At 37.1% G+C, this 20,991-nt stretch overlaps 1 protein-coding gene across 2 annotated transcripts in view; it reads right to left on the reverse strand.

The window, feature by feature from the left end:
* TTC39B (tetratricopeptide repeat domain 39B) overlaps positions 1-20,991 on the reverse strand; it is a 1,202,733-nt gene that overhangs the window by 75,818 nt on the left and 1,105,924 nt on the right. For both annotated transcript variants that reach the window (XM_044077204.1, XM_044077205.1), the window contains one exon: positions 5,886-6,003. In XM_044077204.1, the coding sequence (XP_043933139.1) occupies positions 5,886-6,003 (118 nt within the window). The remainder of the gene's footprint in view (positions 1-5,885; positions 6,004-20,991) is intronic.

Raw genomic sequence — 20,991 nt, forward strand, 5'->3', positions numbered from 1 at the left:
CCCAATGGTTACAATAGAACTTCTTCCAAAAATAACACCACAAACTTAGACAGGGCTAGTGATACACATGATAGACAAGAGGAACCCCCTAGAAGAAGTGAAAGGCTAGCAGAGAAGAACAGAAAGGGTACTAGCAACCAGGATTTTCAACAGAACCCCGGCCAGACCGGGGTTTGGGGACAGAGACAAAGGCAGGCACCGAGGTCTTGGAATTTTGTTCATTAACAAACCACCACACATCAACTGGTCCAACACCCCTGAATGACCCTACAACTGACCAAGCCCGAAACCTGGTTTTATATAGTCAAAATCCTATTAATACTGAGGGTAACTGCACTATGTCAAGGAGAAACAACTTTGCTATATATAATTATACTGACATGAACCTTCCCAAAAATGCTTTTGATGTTTTCACCAGAGGGCTACATTTTGTCCCAACAAAACCTATGAATTTAACACAAGCTTTGATAGATCTAAAAATGTTTACCAGAGCTCTAAACTTAAACCTGATTTTCAAAGGTCAAACATTCAGTGCAACAGGCCCAACGCGTACAAGCCTCTTTAATCCCCCACTACACCCAATAATCCTCTTTTTTGAAAAATTAGTGGAAAATGACTTTAGGAAAGTATACAATAATCAAGAAATCATACTTCACCCAAACTTTTCCGAACAAGAAATGAACTTTATTAAACATCTGCATGAAGAAAAAATCAGGGTCATGAAACCTGATAAAGGAGGAGGAATTGTCCTTATGTTTTCAGAGGATTATGAAGCCCACATATACACTATGTTGCAAAATGATGAACAGTATGAGACGGTTTCACGAAATGAGATTAACATTGCCTTTGCTGGGATTAATTATTATCTTAGTGACCTTCTACTACAACAGGCCATCAATGAAAAGGTCTACAACTACTTGCACGTGGAAAAACCCAGAATACCAGTCATCTTCGGGATACCTAAAACCCACAAAGGGATTAATCCACTACAATTCAGGCCGATTGTATCAGGAGCAGGTGGAGTGACTGAGCCTTTGGGAAAATTTATTGATCACATGACCAAAGAATACACGTCTTTACTGTCCCATGTCTGCAAGGATTCCTGGCACTTCCTTCGGGACATTCCCACTTCTTGCTACTCACCAGATATTTTAATGGTTACAGTGGACATCAAAGATCTTTTTTCTAGCATCCCTCACACCAAGAAGGTTTGGAATGGTTTGCCCAATTTTTAGGCCAGAAAACAACTCTCAGCAATAAAATGTCCAACCTGCTTACCGAGATGATGGAAATGGTTTTGTCCCACAACTTCATCTTATTCAATGATGAATTGTACTGGCAACGCAAAGGGGTTGTCATGGGGGCATCTTGTGCATCCTTTTATGCAAATGTAGTACTGCACATGTGGGAGCACACCTTCGTTTTGATACCCCCATGGGAAGATCACATTCTTTTTTACAGACGTTATTTAGATGACATCTGTATTTTATGGTCTGGCTCTGAGGAGAACCTATCCGAATTCCTTACACACATCAATTCAACAACGAATTTTTTACAATTCACACACACAGTGGATCAGCATGAACTTCATTACCTAGACATCACCCTCTATAAGGACTATAATCAGAAAACCTTTCATTCCAAACTATATTGCAAGGCCACATTCTCCAACTCATTTCTACATTTCGAAAGTGCTCACCCACCATATCAAAAGAGGGGGATTATTAAGGGGCAACTCATCAGGGCAAGTAGAATATGCAGTATGCAGAAGGATTTTGAATCCGAAGTGGAATTTTTGAAAAATCTTTTCTTGGAGAGAGGTTACCCCTTGGAATTATTTTTTAACTCTAGCAGCAGAGGTAAAATCTGCACGACACTCCCTCTACAAACCAATACTAGAGGGGGGATTTGAACAAGTGACCAACAACACACTAAACAAAGATGCTGTTCACATTAATAGTTTTGCATATACATACTCATCAAATTCCTATGAATTGGAAGAAACAATTTTACACCATTGGCCAGTTTTAACCCTCTTTGAAGAACTAAAAGACTACATACCACCTAAACCCAGTTTCGTTCGTAAAAGAGGTGCCAATTTAAAGGAAATATTTGAAAGAAATCAAGGAAACAAGATGAAGGTAAAACAACCAAGACTGGGCACATTCAAATGTGGCGCCTGCGCCCAGTGTCATGCCATATCCAAAGAAACAGCACCCTACCTCCTGTCTAGAAACTACAAGATACACCCAACTGGATTTTACACCTGTGCCACCAGAGGGGTTGTATATTTGGGGATGTGCACCAACTGTCAAAGTTTCTACGTGGGCAAAACTGAGAGGGAACTAAGAAAACGTATCTACGAACATCTTTACGACATGACCAAGAAGAAGGAAACCAACGCCTTCTATAAACATTCACTCTCCTGCCCAGAACCCAAAATCCAGTTCCTAGTCTTGGAACAAGTTGAACCAGATGCAAGGGGTGGTGACTGGGAATCCACCTTGGGCTACCGTGAATTATTATGGCAGTTGAGACTGAATGCAGGGAAGCCACCAGGTCTGAATGGGATGATCAGCATTAAACCGGTCCTCAAGCTGAGGAGAGCTAGGTTGTAACTTTTATACTCGAGCCCCTTTATATTACAACCTCCCCACGCAACACACTAAATTATTGAACACCCACGGCTACATGATTTTAACCAATAAATTAAATGTAACATGAAATTTCACACAGATGGGCATTTAAAACATCTCATGCAGATTTAACTGCATTTTTAACAGTGTAAAACAAACATTCTCTATCAATTCATTACCAATCTAAACACATTTTTAAATATTTCTCAATAATCTTCAACTCGAATGAGACTTCAGATCTTTATTCTTAGAAAGCTAGACAACTGGCATTTTAAAATGTTTTTATGGTAATTTCACTTTTATATAAGTGCACACGTTGTTGCAAACATTCCATTTTTGAGTTGTTGTAATGATAATCATTTTTTAACTTATAGCCTTAAATTATCAGAGTACTTCAGCATCAGATTTTATTAATTAATTGTATAATTGCTAGGGTATTTAATGGAGGTTACCACACACTACAACTTGTTTTTACTTGATAAAGCTCAGGATTGCCTGAGCGAAAGCGCTTGTGTGATTTTTTCTGTGACTAACAGTATTGGAACATTTCAGAAATAAATTTATATATTTTTGTGGACTTTAGCAGAGCTCCGGTTTCTTTCTTCAAGGTCGTGGATTCATTTTTGACTTGTCTGTGATTTTCTGTGCAAATTACATAGAAAAAATGGGAACTGTGGGAACACTACATACAGAGGAAGAATGAGGTTTAAAGGAAGGCAGGATTTGAATGAGCTATGTAATGTCTGACTGACAATGACTGGGTAGATTATATTATTTGCAACTATAATTATGTCAATATGGTTTGTGATGTATAATGCTCGCAACTAAGATTATGTCAAAATGGTTTGCTTTCATTTATACAAATGTATGATCGCCTACGTCATAAGTGATAATTTAATAAAGATATGTCTTGCTTTTCAAAAAAAAAGGGAAACTGAAGCAAGAACATTTGTCATATTTATACAATTAGGAAAACTTCAACAAGTGAGCATGACAGCTTAGTCTAAAAATCAAAGCTGCAGAAGCATACATGTTTATCCCAAACTTATCAAAAACTTTTCCCTCTTCATCAAAGAAGAATTATAATTAGCAAAATGTTTGGTAGCAGCTAGATTGACTAAAGCTATAGCTGCTGGATTAGGTCTGGGAATAGTTTAGAAAAATGTAAAATACTAAGGAACTATATAATCTGCTTTCTTATGTGTAGCAGGCTGTCAGGGAAATCACAGGCTTTGACAAAAACACTGAAAGTGTTTGGGGGGGATGTGTGAAGGTTCTGGAAACTCCAGGTGTAACTAATCATAATATTTTATAAGGGAATGAGAAATCTCAGTATTTTCCTACTGAAAAGACAGTTTCATCCTGTAAACAGTCTCAGAGAAAGAGAATCCCTCACAGGATGAATCAGACGCCACACATTCCTCAGAATCTGAATCAGAAGCCAGATGAGAAAAACTGCATCTTTCCCTTCAAATCCCCTACAGATTCCAAATCCTGAACCTCTTCAGGGAAAGAAGAATCCATTATTCTTTTACCAGAAGCCACCATACAAGAAGAGTCAAAATCCTTCACAAGACCCTAAGCTAAGTCCAATAAATTGCTTCTGTCCATGGTCTCTTCTTGACAGGAAAATGAGGAAGAACAAACTCAGTATTTCCAGCAACAACTTTCCCAGAAATGGGCACAACTTTCTAACTAAACAGGGACACTTTTCCTGCCCCCTTTCCTATGAATGACAAGAGTGGCTTTCCCTTGCCTACATAGGGGACCCCAACAGCTCCAGAGGACATGGCTACTCCCAGGTTCATGGAGGCTATATGAACTACACTAGTGTGTTTCAAAGAAAAAGATGAGTGGTCTGAGAAACAAGCTTTGGCCATAGCAGATTCACACACCTGCAACTGAGACAAAATACCACTCTACTGTGGTGGCAATGGCTGCTTAATAATCTTTTTTTTTTTCCTGTGGCTGGAAGATGGTCCAACTGAGGGAAGTGCAGTTTATTTCATGGTCAGACTGAAAATGGTGCTTGTTTCCTGGAGTAGGTTAGCAGCAATAGTTGGTAAAAGGGGAAAGATGCTTTTGCCCGGTAAACTGCAGTTAAAAGCACTTTTCCAAGCCACAAAAAGTAAAATAAACAGTTTCTCCACAGAAAAAAAAGTAGTTGTAAACAGCTTTTAACAATGTTTTATCTCAAAAGTAAGAAAAATGTGCTGGCCTATGTAAAACTAAATAAAAGTTGTGAGGCTGTCAAAAAATACTTTTTCCTAGATAAAAAGTACTTGCTTTCTCAGAAATATATCTTCAGACAAGTAAACAGTTAAAACGGACGTTTTCTTCCTGAAGAGAACTTATCTGCTCAGCAATGTGTTCGCCGACTGCCAAGCCTCAAAAGCCTGCAGAAGAGAGCTATTCTCAGTGGCAGGAAAGCTCTGAAGGGCTTAGAGTCCAAACATATTGTTTTAGACAGCTCAGCTTGAGTTAATAGTTGTGGCATGCGAAAGGTGCCCTGAAACTTTGGAAGTTGGCAGGCTGTTTTATCCCATGCAGGATGTAACCTCATATAGCTAAGGCTACTGCAGTAATGACCATTATGAAGAATATCAGAGGAAAATGCTTTTACATTTAAACATTCACCAAAAAATATTTTCTCCAAATATATTTCAGTATTATACCCTCTGTATGTCTCACAGGAAAATATGAACAAGCAACCAGAAAACAGAAAATATTCTTGCATTTAAAATTCAACAAAATCATTTACTCCAAATGCATTTCAGCATTATAATTATTACAAATTACTATAGATAGTTTCACTAATGCAGTTCTAGGAAAACAAGGTAGGGCAGCCACGGTGATGCAGCGGTTAGCATTGCTGCCTCACAGCAAGAGGTTCTCCAGTTTGATCCTCGGCTGGGATGCCTTCTGTGCAGAGTCTGCATGTCCTCCCTGTGGTCACATGGGTTTCCTCCATGTGCTCCGGTTTCCTCCCACATCCCAAAGACATGCTGTAGGTGGATTGGACACTAAATTGGCCCTAGGTGTGAGTGTGTGTGTGCCTTCTGTGGAAGGTTAGGCACCGGGCTGGCAAATCGACACAGTAAAACCTCCACTGCCAATTATGAGCGGACAGGTGATCCACTGTGGTAACCCCTAACCGGGAAAAGCCAAAAGAAGAAGAAGTTGTTCTAGGAAAACAAGATCAAACATTCTCTAAATAGGTTACAGAGCAAAGTTTTGAAATTCACATACTTTTGTATTACTTGACTAAAGCAAAGCTCAGCTTGTAGAAGTCTCCCTGAATGTTTCAAAGTGAGTCCTTTCAGCAGTTGTACAAGGCACTGGTCATCGACAAGGAATTCTGTAGGATCTGAAATGAAAAAGGCATTTTTTTAATTAATTGTATTGAAATACTTATTGTACATCCAGTAAAGCAAAAATCAGTAACTTCTGGCTCTGGATTTTAAAGGTAGAAATCAGTTTACTAAATATCCGACAAAGTTGTCACAACTTTTTAAAATAGTGTGGGTATAAATTTATCTTGCACCATTCCCAAAATGAAGTATTTGCATAAACTATAATAGTACAAGACATTCAAGAAAGTACTATTCAGATTCAAAGGTGCTCTTCTATGTTTTCCAGAAATAAAACCCTATAAAGGGTGTTACAAAAAAAAAGTAACATACTACAGTTACAAAGTCAGCAAGCACTACCTTGTACACATTAGCTATATGAACAAGGGGGTGTGTTTCCACTGTTCAGTATGACAACCGTAAGTGATAAAACATACCCCTGCTGGAGCCAAAGCAAAAGGACAGCACAGCAGTCATAAGCAGAGTAAGACTACTGATCCCAGTTGCTAGCAATTCAACCACTGACATAAAACAAACACTACATATAAAGGCTGCAAGCAAGCCATTTACATGACATGAGATGGTCAGAATGAACTCTGCAATATATATATCCATTCATAAATACAGGCACATGGTACACAATTTTAAAGATCCCAGGGACTAGCCCAGAGTGTTTTATTGACAGTGACATAAGAGGTTTTTAAATCCGCTAGATATTTAACAGTTACATAAAGATGTCTGGTGGCACTGTCAAAATCTCCAAGTCAACATCAAAAAACACATGTCAAATGACATCCTGTCTTGCTCTCAAGTTCATAGAGTGTCTTTGGTACTCTAGTGTAAGCCCCTTGGTTTAATTTCTGTAAGTCTTTTGGGTTTCTAGTACTATAACAAGAATGGACCCTGTTCCTACGTCAAAGTATGATTAAAGTTCATGGAAATAGCACTTTTTCAGTCTTTGATGATAGCCAAAAGTGCTCTTCACAGCATCAACAATGTGCCCAGACTGACTCCTCCTGTAATTCATATGAAGTACATGTTTTGTTAGCATATGTGAATACAACTGTAAATTCTTTTTTATGAGACCGTTTGCTCCTACTACTATTGGAACTTTATCGATATCCATTTTTCACATTGCTGTCGTTTCTGCCTGCAAGTCATGGCATTTTATTACTTTGTGTTTCTCTGTACACAAGACACTGTAATCACTGGGTGAACCAATTTCAATGGACTACTATATCTGGTTTTCTCAAATTTATGTGTTGAACTGTTGAAAATGGGTGATCCCATGTGATATAAATTTCATCACGTTTCCAGTGCTTTTCAGCTACTTCAGTATTATAATGTTTGCACTATCCCCAGTCCAGCAGTCTTGCCACATTATTATAACTTTCAGTATACGGGTCCTCTGTCAGTAGTGTATCACACCCATCAACAAGATCATAGACTCATAGGAGATTACTAGGCTATCGACCTGGTGGTTATTTTAACCCTACCCATTTCAACTCAATGCAATACCATAGAGGTACTAGTCAATACCCAAGACTGCATGTAGTGATGACTACCCATGGAGAGTTGTGGGTGCTATCCTCAGTAAGAATTTATGGTGCCCCATCCACTCATCCAGGTTCCTCTTGAACGGTGTCATAGAGGTGCTCTGTTTCATATGAATTAGTAGCTTGTTCCAAAGAAGTGGCAGTCGCTGGGAGATGAATCTGTCCCTCCAGCATGTCCTATTCAAGTTGCAGGCCATATTTAAGTCCCTTGAGTGGGTGGCCTTAGACCCATTTGATTTAAGAATATGCAGTAAGTTCATTAGGTTTGGGTCTTGGTTGCTCTGTAGGCCAGGTACAAGTCTCCACTAAGAAGTCTATACAATGGAGTATAGTGACAGAGATTTTAGTAGGTTTGTGTAAGGCACATGCTGGAGCCCCTTGACCTTCTTTGTTGGAAACCTCTGAGGTATCTGTAATTATTGTAGGTGCATAGTATGGTACATACCGAATGAGGCAATATACTCAACTATAGGCTGGATAAGAGTTGAGTATAGGGGGTTATAGCTTATTTTTCACATAGATTCATAGGTGTGTACTAGGCTAATGGCCCTGGAACCTTTACAACCCTAGCCCATAGGATTACCCTGGCATCGTGCCACCCGACCTTAGTTCCAAGTGACTCTGTCAAGTAGAGCCACTGGAGTGATCCTAGGGTGAATTTTTTATTTCCCATCCAATCATCAAGATTTCTCTCAAAGAGGACTGGTGAGGTGCTCTGTTTGACATGTTTCAGAAGTCTATTCCATAGCATGGGCAGTCTCTGGGTTATGAACCTGTCCCTCCAGCACATTCTGTTGATTGTGGTAATGAGGTTGAGGTCTCTGGAGCATGTGGTAAGGAGTGATTGGGATTTCTTTAGATGCAACATTTCTAACAGAGCTGGGTCAGACATGGCTTTGTAAGTCAAGCAGAGATCTCTTCTAAGTAGGCGATATGAGACAGAGAATAGGAGTTTTTTTTGAGTCTGTCCATATAGGACAAATGTTTAAGGCCTAGGATCCTCTTTGTGAGGTACTTTTGTGGCCTCTCCAGTTGATAAAGGTGTCTAGTGAGGTACATGCCAAATGGGACACTGTACTTGATTGGCCTAATGAGGGAAGAGTAGAGGGAGACAATGACCTTTTTTCTTCCTGGATGTAAAACCCTTAGTAATGAGATGTGCCACATTGAAGGACTTTCTGACCACAGTGGCAATGTGATGGTCAAAACAGAGGTTGCTGTCAACCTGTGTTCCCAGATCTCTTATAATGCCTTCTGTGTTCAGTGGACTACAATCGATGTGGTAATTCATGGGAACTGGGTTTTTCTCAAAGGGGATGAAGACAGATTTTTTTGGCATTGAGCTTAGGGCCATGGTTCTGACAACAGTCGTTGGTCTCAGTGAGGCCTTTCTGTAGGATGTCACCATCACTTGGGGAGTCAATAATACCTCCCAACTTGCAATCGTCTGTGAACTTTGTCAGCCAGAGTCCCTTTGTGTTGGCCTGGACTTCAGAAAAGTAGATACCAAACAGGAGAGGACCCAGGACCGAACTCTGTGGGACTCCACTCGTGACTGGCTGGCAGTCTGACATGTAGTCAGCTACTTTCACACTGTGGGTTCTATCTGTGAGCCAGTTTGCAACCCACCTAGTGATATAGGGGTTGATGAATAGCTTACTGAGTTTTTCTATGACTCCTCTGTGGGGAATGGTATCAAAGGCCTTGGCGATGCCTTTACTAATTGAGTGAGCTATGTGGAAAGCTTTCCTTACAATGGTAGAACACGTGGTGGTTGAAGTTAAGGTTGCGGTCAACCTGTGATCCCAGGTCCCTTACCACTTCATGGGTACTTAGGGTATTGCTACTGATTTGACAGTGTGAATGGACATTGTTTGTGCCTAAGGGAATGATAATGCATTTCTTTGCATTCAGTTTGAGACCGTGACTAATGATGTGCAACTGTTTCCAGTTCTGTTTTACAGAACCTGCATTTGTCTATTTCTCCCACATGTTCAATGGTCTTTGTAAACCAATGTGTGCATAGTCTATAATCCTTGGCTGAAAAAAATGAACCTTTCAATTTCTGATTTAAATTCAACTCTTCCTAACCATTCCTCCATCACATCCTGACCGACCTGAGGTTCATCCAGGAGTTTTCTGTACTTACTATATTTATGTCCTTTCCATATTTGCTTTCTCAACTGATCCTTCTCCTTATATTCTTTCTTTTGTTTTTTGGTACATTCAGCTACCTGATTTTTGTCTGCTTCTGGTCTGATATCTATTACCGCTTAACACAGATATGCTTTTGCTAAACAAAGTAGGGAAGTCATCTTAGACTTCTCATATTTTAAAACTTTCACTATGTTTGGATCTGGTGAGGTCAGCAAATATGCATGCAGTCTGAAGATTGCAAATTTATACATGTAATCAATTTTATGGAGGCCCATACCCCCTTTCAGAACAAGGAATATATAATCCTGGTATACACTGATTTTTATACATCATTTAATACGCGTGAAGCATTTTTCTTGTTTTCCTGTTTAACTGATCCAATACCTTTAGGAGCCTGTCAGTCACCCAAAACTGTAAGTCAGGACAGGAAGAACACATTGGTTTATAGCTACGGCTTTGTTCCTAGATGTCAGGGCTGTTTTCAGTATTAGCTTTAATCTTCTAAAATATTCCTTACTTTTGTTCACATTTATTCATGTTTTATTGTTGATGCTTTATCATTTCCCAAATATTTATACACTCCCTTCTGCACAAGTTCCTTTATACCACATTCTCGTCCCAGACTATTTGCTTGATGCTGTAGCTTTCCTGCTGTTGTTTTTATGTTACTCTTGCTTTTGTTGTTTTTGTACACTTATCAAGACCAAATGGCATTCTTAGATCATCTGAGAAAGTTTTAACCACTTGCAGTTGTGCTTTCTGCTCCTCATCTAATGAGCTATACAGTTTTAAGTCATCTACAAGCAGAAGGTGAGAAAAGTCTTTGTAGTTGATTGTTTTCTGGGAGCCAAATTGTAACCACAACCTAATCTGTTAAGTAGACAGCTTAATGGGTTAAGTTTAAGATAAAAGAGAAGTGGTGACATACATTCACCTTAGAATACCTCCTTTTTAATTTTTATTCCTGGGATAATAATTTGTCCTTTATTACGGCTTAGCTGTAAAGTGGTTTGCCACTGTTTCCTGGTCACTGCAATGTAATTGACCAATATAGGGTGCATCTTATAAATCTGTAAACACTCCTTTATCCATGAATATGGGATGTTGTCAAAGTCTTTTTGTAATCTACCCATGCTATATTTAGCTTCTTCCCATTTGTTTTATTGAAATTATTGAGTTTACTTCTAAATGACAATCACCTCTGTCGGCATCAATTCCAGTATATAGTTTGTACATCGTAAGGAAAGTTATTGGTCTACAGTTTTTAGGGCAGCTTTCAGGTTTACTCTTACAGAGTATTGTTTTCCTGCTGTTAAACAAGTTGGTGTTTATTCGGGATGTACATACAAACAGTTCTCACTCAGGGTTACATCTTCATGTAAAGATGTTAATACTTTTAGCCAGACGTTAGGTACAGCATCTGGGCCTCGGGTTTTCCATTTATGAGCTTTTCTTAATTTTATTTCAATTTCTCTGGCTGTTACTTAATTCCATTTCATATCCAGTACATTTGAACTTCTTTCTGTTTACCAATAAAAAAAGAAGAGAGAACCTCGGAGGGTACACACTAAAGCTTAAGGACAGCTGTTACTTCAGTTGTTTATTAAAAGCTTTCACTCCACAGTGTAAAACAGTACAGCATATAAGCACATTAACGCTAAGGTGATTTCCAACCAAACCAGTACTACTTAAATTTTCGGGGGTAACAAGAAGGGGGAGGTACTAACAAACACAGGTACCACCAGCCCCAATTTGGAAAATGAAGTTATCAAGCAGGTCACCTCCAATCCCTTTAGGTTCACTAAGGGTGACTTTAGCATATATAATTTTAGTTCTATTGAATTAAATGATGAATATTTTAGTTTATTATCCAGAAGTATGAAATTCATACCTCTGATCAAAGGGCAACTTACAAAGATTTTATTCGATTTTAAGGAAGATTAATTTTCAACTTCTCTTCAACAGTGACAGTTACTAGGCCCAATAATTTAGTGAAAGAGTATATATAATCCCCCTTTACACCCTCAAATAAAATATTTTGAGAGTCTGGTTGAAAATGAAATTAGAAATAACTTTAACAAAGTAAGATTTAAGAAAAACTTAGATGGATGTGAACATAAACTTTTAGTGGAACTAAGGAAAGACAAAGATACACGAATAATGAAACCAGACAAAGGGGGTGGGATGGTTTTAATGCGCACTCTTATGTATGAGGGGAAAATTAATGAAATTCTCAGAGACCCTGACAGGTACACTAGTGGTTCTAAAAACGGAATTAACATAGCTTATGCAAGGATAGACACGGTCTTAGAGGATTTATATACAGAAGGTCTAACTGACAATAAAATACTGAAATATTTGGAAGTGGAAAAACCAAGAATACCCACTATATTTGAGATTTCCAAAGTACACAAGAATGGGATGGATCCACCACTTAGACCAATTGTTTCAGCAGAAGGGTCAAAAACCTTACCCCTTGCAAAATACATAGACTCTAAGTTGAAAAATATATGGCTAAAACGTAATAATGTCCTTAGAGATTCTTGGGATTTTTTAAGGAGTGTGAAACAAGACATATACATGGACAATATGTGTTACCTTACTATTGATATATTGGACCTATTTTCCTGTATTCCACTGGAGGAAGGAAAGGTAATGTTAGAGGAATTAATTTTTGAGGATGGTAGTTTAACACGTAATGAGTGTATGGTGATTGTACAGTTGTTGGATTTGGTGTTAAAATACAATTTCTTTTATTTTAAAGGGGAGTATTTCCACCAAATCAAGGGGATGGCCATGGGGGCACCTTGCACCCCAACATATGCAAACTTGATTTTAGTGAAATGGGAAGAGAAATGGGTGCTAGATTCTATATTTACTTCAAAATGGTCTGGTTTCTGGATGATATTTGTATTTTTTGGAAGGCACCAAAGGAGGAAATTAGTAACTTTATAGAGTTTTTGAGTAAAAGCTCGAGTTTTTTGGAGTTTACACATAAAATAGATGATAAAAAATTAAATTAATTAGATGTTGAGATGTATAAGAAGGACAATAAATTTCATTCAAAAGTGTATAGGAAAATTACTTACTTGAACTCTTACTTGCACTATAATAGTGCTCACCCCGCACACCAGAAAAGAAACTTGGTTAGGGGAAAATACATTAGATCATCCAGAATGACCTCCAATAATGAAGATTTTATGGAAGAAATGAAAATTTTGAACCAAATGTTTAAGAAAAGAAACTACCCAAGTACCTTAATTGAGAAAGTGGAAAAGGAAGTTCTAGAAGGAAGGGAAGGGAAATTTCGCCCCATTTTTGGTATTAATGAAGAAAGTATTGAGCAACAATTGAAAGTGGATGAGGGTTTCAATAGGGCCCTGGTTATAGAATTTAATGCAAGTTCTACCTTAGTTAAAAGTATAATAGAAAAGGAATGGGACAGGGTTCATTTCCACTACGGACCTAGACAGAATAACTAAGGAAACGTTAAAAGTGGTTTATAAGAACTCCAGTAGTTTAAAGAACTTATTGGAAAGGAATATTATGATAGAAACAGGTAGTAACAACATGAGAAGAAAAGGAACATTCAAATGTGGGCATTGTGCCCAACGTCCATATATTCTCAATAAAGAAATCATATACTTGGAATGCAGAAAAATGTTATTAGAGGGCAAAACATATAGCAACTGTGAAGATACAGGGATAGCATACTTAGCAAAATGTACATGCTGTCAAGCATTCTATGTGGGAAAGACGGAGCGTAAATTAAAAAGAAGAATTCACAAGCATTTATATAAAGTACAGAATAAAAAGGAAACAAACGCACTTTATAAACACCAAATAGAATGCCTGGACACAAAGTATTTACTTTTTGTATTAGAGAAGGTGAAGAACGACAAAATGGGTGGTCTATGGGAAGAAACAATCGAATACAGAGAGCTCTGGTGGCAAGTAACTTTGCAAGCTAATAGGTGGCTAGGGGTAAATGACTGTATTTCGATAGCCCCTCTTCTTAAACTAAGAGCTGCCAAATTATAAAGCCCTTGAATATGAGTTTTTGCATTTTCGTACTGGTCATTTACTCATTTACTTACATCTTTGGTTGCTCTATTGAATTTTTTAATAGAGGAATAATGAGTTTTTTAATGAATATTTATAAGGTATTAATTATATATTTATATATTTATTTATTATACTGTTTCTTAGTTATAATGTAAGTAATTTTTTTATTATTACATTATTATTGCATTCATTTTCTATAACTGTATTCGTTTTTTTCTAGTTTTAAGTAAGTGACAAAGTAAATGTTTTAGAATGCCTTTTCAAATTCATGTACTGGAATTTACCACAAGATGGTGCTATAATCAAGTTTATCATGGCCTTGTGAGTTTTTTTTTTAATTTACATTACTATTATGATGGTGCATCAATTTTAAAACTTTAGTAGTCTAAATGAATCAATAGTTCTTTTTCAATCAACATTCAATGGAAGATTTTACAGTTCTATACATTTAGTATACTTTTTATACATTATTCACATTGTTCTTGATCACCTTTACCTTGGGTTTAATGTTTTTTTTAAATCAGCTTTAGCCAATTTAATTGATGTGCTTTGAAAGATGTGTTTTGATTGGATTAACTTTGATTGTTAAGCTTTTAAATGCTTGTAGTGTGTCAACCGGCCCACATTCGACGAAGTTTTAAAACGAAAATGTACTGTTTCTATGGAGCATTAATGCGCTTATGTGCTGTACTGTTTTACACTGCGGAGTGTAAGCTTTTAATAAACAACTGAAGTAACAGCTGTCCTTAAGCTTTATTGTAGACCCTCCAAGGTTCTCTCTTATTTTTTTATTGGTTTCAGTGTTGCGTACCTTTTCGGCTTACTTGTGGATTTATTTATTTATGTTTATATTACTTCTGTCCATTCAGGAAATTTGTATGCTCCACGGGGTCTTAATATATATATATTTCTCCAAAACGTGTCCATTTCTTCGTTTTTGATGGTGCTTCTACTGTAAACTCTCAGTTAACCAGAACTCAAGCAACCAGCAAAAAAAAAAAAAAAAAATTTAAGAAATACAGCACAATATTCATGTGTTCCACTTTCTGCCCCCCCCCCCCCCGCAAAAACATATCTTACATTTTCAGAATATTAGAGTTTTAAAAAGGAAGATAGGAATAAATACCCCCCCCCCCCAACCTGAGAACAAGTCAAACCAAACTTACTCAGGCCGATTTTTAATAGTAACTCTCAAGCAACCAGAAACTACAGTTATCCGGCATCTACCAATCCCCATGGGTGCCTGTTAACTGAGAGCTTACTGTAATCCTTTTGCTTATTTGCAATAGTGTATGACAGATCGTGGTGTGTTCCGATACTGCACTTTGCTTTTATCACAACTAAAGTATTTTTGCTGACGTGTCCCCTTTTCTATACTCTTCTAACAGTGTCACATCTTGTCTTAATTGCTTTATAGTTTTATTAAAAGGCAAACCACAAGTAATGGTGAAGCATACACGAAAAAGACTTTAATCCACTGGTTTAGCGCTTTCAGCCCAAAAAGTAGGCCTTCATCAGAATAAACTGTTAAAAAACTGTCCCATTTTTATAGCATCAATACACAGCAAACCAGTTTCAGTTTTCTTAAAACTTAATATAAAAAATACATGTGTATAAAATACATCCTAAATAATGCATTCATTTTTAACAAGCATATAAACTATTTACATTTATTATAATAGGCTTTTCTTTTCAGCACAGCTTTATACTTGGCACCATTGTTAAGCCCTGGTGCCCTGCATGCATCCAAAAGAACCTGCCATTTGAACTCTCTAAAATCTAGTTCCCCATCTCTGTCCCTATTGAAATCCACTGGAACATGATCTATAACTGTGAAAAGAACCTTAACACTGTCATTGTTACCCACACAGTTTAAAGTGTGCTTACAAAGAGCATTGTCCATATTTCTCTTTCTAATGGCATAATAAAGTTCATACATCCTGTTTTTAAGTCTTCCCAATATAAAACGAAAAACAGGTGGAACATTTTGCCATGTATACCACAAAGATAGATTTACAGTTGAAAATGCCTGGAACATGCCACATCTTGTTCTGGGTTACAATATCAAATTCTGGTCCCTCTGAAATTTATTTACAAAAATTGCAGCTTTTGCATTTAGAAGTACCTGTGTGTTACCTTGGGGCTTTTTTCTTGGTCTAGTTTCTAACATTTCTTTGAAATTCCTTGCTCTTGTGTTAACAAAAATGGGGGCTTCTCCTACTACCATCTGAAGATCACTGTTAGAAACTAATATTCTCCAGTTGTTGGACACTATATTTTTGATTTCTTTGCTGTCTGTGTTAAAGGTTAACAACATTGACGTAACCCAATCCTTCTTGTCCTGTGTGTTTCCTCTGAGCCCCTCCTTTTCGTTTGTACTAATAATGTCATGCACAATTTTGGAAGGGTACCCTCTGTTTTTAAATCTAAAATGCAGTGCCTGCCCTAACAGATCAAACTGTGCTTCGTCCCTTGTAAGTCTCTTAAATCATAATAACTGCCCCTTTATAATGTTGTATTTCACATAAGTGGGATGCATACTAGAATAACTCAAAAGACCATTACTTGCTACATTTTTATAACTGATGCTGGACCCCAACAAATCTTTACCTTCCTCTTTAATAACCTCCACAAACCAAGCAAAAGACGCCAAACAAACTGGTAAAACAAAAATGAGCTTGAGAACGCAACTCCAATAAAAGTAACTGTTTAACCAACAACAAGAGGAAAAAGATTAACAGGGATATTCAAGAATATGGGGCCAATAAAGCTTATCCTCTCCCTCCATCATTTTATAATAAATTACAAAGTACTGGTTCTCATGTGAGCATTAATGCTGGACCATCTGGTGCAGCTGATGACCAGCATAATGTTATACCGGACAATCAGGATGAAGAGGCTGTCCCTCTTCACCGACGTGAAAGATTACTTAGTAACACAAACAAAAATGGGAATAGAAACGTGAATAACGTTGTTAGCAACAACTCATTCTCCTAGGGGTTTACCAAGTGTAATGGCCAAAACTCTAACAATCAACAGGGTTTTCCCAGGAACAGGAAAACCAAACAAATCAATGGTCAGGGGAGGAACAATCAGTCCAATTCCAGGAATCGGAGAACACAGCGCAGGAGATGACGAACTGTTTTACTGACCCTTTAATTTTAGTGGACTCTAAGGGTGACTTTAAAATATACAATTATACTTCTTTTGATATTGGCTCTGACTTAGTTGATTTTTTGTCTAGGGGTTTATCTTTTGTGCCTGACTCACATTTTGACTTGGTTAGAACTATCATTGACCTTAAGCTGTTCGTTAGAAAACTGAGTTTAAGAATGCTAATAGGTGATAATTGTTTTGCTGCTAGTCCTCTAAGAGTTTCCAGTGTTTATAACCCTCCAGTGCATGAAACATTACATCTTTTTGAGAAAATGTGTGAGTACGATTTAAGGGTTCTTAAAGTTAATGAGACTTCTTATTACAAGCAAGCTGTCAATATTACTCAACATCAGCGGGAATTTTTAGTTATGCTGCAAAATTGTAATGTTAGGGTTATGAAGCCCGACAAGGGGGGAGGTTTGGTCTTTATGGATCACTTTTTATATGTTCAGAAAATGTTGTCCCTCTTAAATACTGTTTCCTACCAAGAGGTTAGTATAAATGAGGTCAATATGGCCTATGGCAAGATTAAAGGAATCATTGAGGACCTTTTTCTTGAAAGAGTCATTGAGTTTGATTTGTACCAATATTTGAATGTTCTAGCCCCTAGGCTACCGGTTTTGTTCGGTATTCCTAAAACTCATAAATCTGTATGTAACCCCCCTTTTCGTCCCATTGTTGACAGTCGTGGCTCCATCACTTGTGCATGTGCTAAATTTATTGACAGTATTTTAAGGCCCCTTATTAATCAAGAACCTCAGATCTGCAAAGATTCTTGGAGTTTTCTCCAGAATCTGAATGAAATTCCTTTTGAGGCAGGTTTTTGGTTTTTAACCATTGATATAAAAGATCTGTATACGGTGATTCCACAGGATATGGGTATACAGTGGGCTCGTGAATTTATGTATGATAAAAAAAATTGATGATAATATCATTTATTTGATCGAGATCCTACTAGAAATTGTTTTAAATAAAAATTTCATGTTTGAAGGTAAAATATTTCTACAAAAATCAGGAGTGGCAATGGGATCGCACTGCGGTGGCAGTTTTGCCAACTGTGTCTTGTCGTACTGGGAAAAGACTTTTCTATTTCCGAATGTTTGTTTTATCGAAAATGTCGCCTGGTACACTAGGTACCAGGACGACATGTTTCTCCTTTGGAAGGCATCACCCTCTGAAGTTCCAACTTTTTTAAGGAGTATCACCAGCATGACTACTTTTTTGGAATTCACATACAATTTGCAGGAATTTGATATTAATTATTTGGATATTTTGATTATTAAAGACATGATGAACATGAAATATAAGAGTGTCATTTATAGGAAGCCAACATACTCCAATGCCTTTCTTCATTTTACTAGCTGCCATCCTAATTATCAGAAGAAGGCAGTCGTGAAAGGCCAGATGGTTAGGGCGGCAAGGATGGTATCCGATTTTGATGATTTTTTTTGTCTGAATGTGAACATTTGACTCAAATGTTTATTAATAGGGGGTACCCTTGCTCTATGGTTTCTGATATTAGAACAAAAGTGGCCCATAAAAGGAATACAGGTTTTTATAAACCAATTCTCCAAAAGGTTGGTACCAATTCTGAGGCTGTATCTAGAATGGAATATTGTCCACATGCTAACAGCCATAAAAAAGCCACGATTGGGACTAATTTCCTTTGTACATTCAGCATTGACCATAATGAGATTAGGAAGCTGTTAAATAAAAATTGGGCTTTGTTAATGGATGACACCAAATTATTTGATAACTTAGGTGATGCCCCAAAAATTACATTTAGAAGAGGGCGTAACCTGAAAACTATGCTTGAGATTAAACCCCAATCTCACAGTAATTGTGTTTTTGGCATGACTAAATGTGGGGCATGCACGCAATGCAAGTATATATGTACTGAGTCTGGGGTTAAAATAAAGAATGAAGTGTTTAAGATTACAGGGAAATTTAATTGTGAGACCAACAGTGTGGTCTATTTAGCCTTGTGTCAGAAATGTGCTGCTTTCTATATAGGTAAGACCGAAAGAAAGTTAAAGCAGCGCATTTATGAACACATATATGCCATTAATCGGCAAGATTTAAAAAATGCACTCGCAAGGCATGTGCGGGATTTTCCTGACCACCATTTTGAATTCACCATCCTTAGAAAAATAACTATGGATATTAGGGGTGGTCCGTGGCAGATCGAATTAGAAATTAAAGAATTGAGTTGGCAAATCCGTACTGGGGCTTATATGTATCCTGGTATGAATGACCATGTTTCTATCAGTTGTATTTTGAAATATTTATTGATGAAAAGGTAGAACCTTGGTCTTATTCAACATTGTTTTGGTTTATATATTTGTTGTAACAATAAATATTTTTAACAATAATCTTTATTTAACTTTTCCAATATAGGCTTTTTTAGGTGATTTTTTAAGAGATGTTTACCAGAATATCATTTTAAATTTTATTAGGTATTGGTTTAGTGGAAAGGCAGCCTCTTATAGTTTTTGTTTTGGTGTGCTGTACTTTATTCATTGATGGTTAGAAACTGAGTGTGTGGTTGTGTTATCTAATGTAACAGATGTATATGGTTCTTTTGGGAGCAAAGGATTTTAATAGTTGACATTTAACGTTAAATTAATTGTAATTAATTAAACTTGATTGTATAATTAATGATGGTATATAAATTTACCAGGAATTGTTTTTTGATGTTTGTCTGATGAAGTAGAGACACTGTGCCCTCCAAAAGCGTTTTTGCTAACAAAATAAAACAGTTACTTTTATTGGAGTTGCGTTCTCAAGCTCATTTTTGTTTTACCTTCCTCTTTAATAACCTCTAAATCTAAAAAAAAAAAAAACAAATCTTAAAATTGTCCCAGCTACTAGTAAAATGCAAAAAAGAGGTGCTGTTGTTCATGTCTTCAATAAACAGCAAGAGCTCAGTTGGTGTTCCTCTCCAAATAAAAAAACAAATCAATAAAACAATGGTAACTCACATTTTGTGTCTATTAGTAAACTTGGACATAATGTTGTTTTCCCAGTAAGCCAAAACTAAGTTGGCATAATTGGGAGCCATCCTGGCACCAATCTCCACACCCTTGACTTGCAAGAAATATTCATTGCCAAACATGAAGTAATTGTATGAAAGAATGTTGTCCATGCATTCCAACATGAACCTACATTCTTCTAATTCATATTCTCCACTGTTAATTAACAAATTCCCAACCCACTCTAAACACAAACCATGGGGAATGCAGGTGTATAAAGATGCCACATCAACTGTCACCAACAAATCACCAGCTTCAACCTTAATTTTCTTGATTTTGCTTAAAAAATCAAAAGAATCCCAAATAAAGGATTCTGTCTTCTGCACTATCTCAAGCAGAGTTCTGTCTATAAACTTAGAACATGGCTCTAACTTCGATGCTGGTGAGAAAACTATAGGCCTGTAAGGGGGACAATGACCATCCTTGTGTATCTTTGGAATTCCAAAGAGATGCCCTATCTTGGGTTTGTCTGCTACAAAAAATTCATACATATTCCTGGAAATTAAACCTTCTGTCAAAGCTTCAAAAAGCCAAGACTCTATTCTTTTGTAAGCTTTTAGGACATCACCCTTGGAAACTTTTTTATACGCAGTTTCATCTGCTAATAAAAATTGCATCCCCTTCAAATTGCATCCCCTTCACATAATCATCAGAATTCACTATGACCATTGAACCCCCCTTTGTCTGCACACATAACCCTGACAGAAATATCATCCTTAATGGAGTTTCTGCAGTCATACTATAAAATTTTCTCTTACTTCTTTTGTTTAACAAATCCCTAATTTCTGTTTCACACAAATCCTCAAATGCTTTTAATGCAGGATGCAGGAGTGGGTTAAAAGTGCTAGGTGTAACAAAATCACCCTTTTGTTTACCTTCTTGATTCCCCATTAACAACTTTAAATTCAGTTTTCTGGTGTATGCTTTTAAATTAACAACAGTATCCACAATGTCCGCCCTTCTAGAGGGCACAAAATTAAAGCCTTTCTTTAATAAATTAGTCTCTGCTTCTGTAAAAACCCTGTGCGACAGGTTGTAT

Source organism: Protopterus annectens, chromosome 7.part0 (assembly GCF_019279795.1).
Source record: "Protopterus annectens isolate FY-2018-M chromosome 7.part0, PAN1.0, whole genome shotgun sequence".
Taxonomy (NCBI): Eukaryota; Metazoa; Chordata; order Ceratodontiformes; family Protopteridae; genus Protopterus; species Protopterus annectens.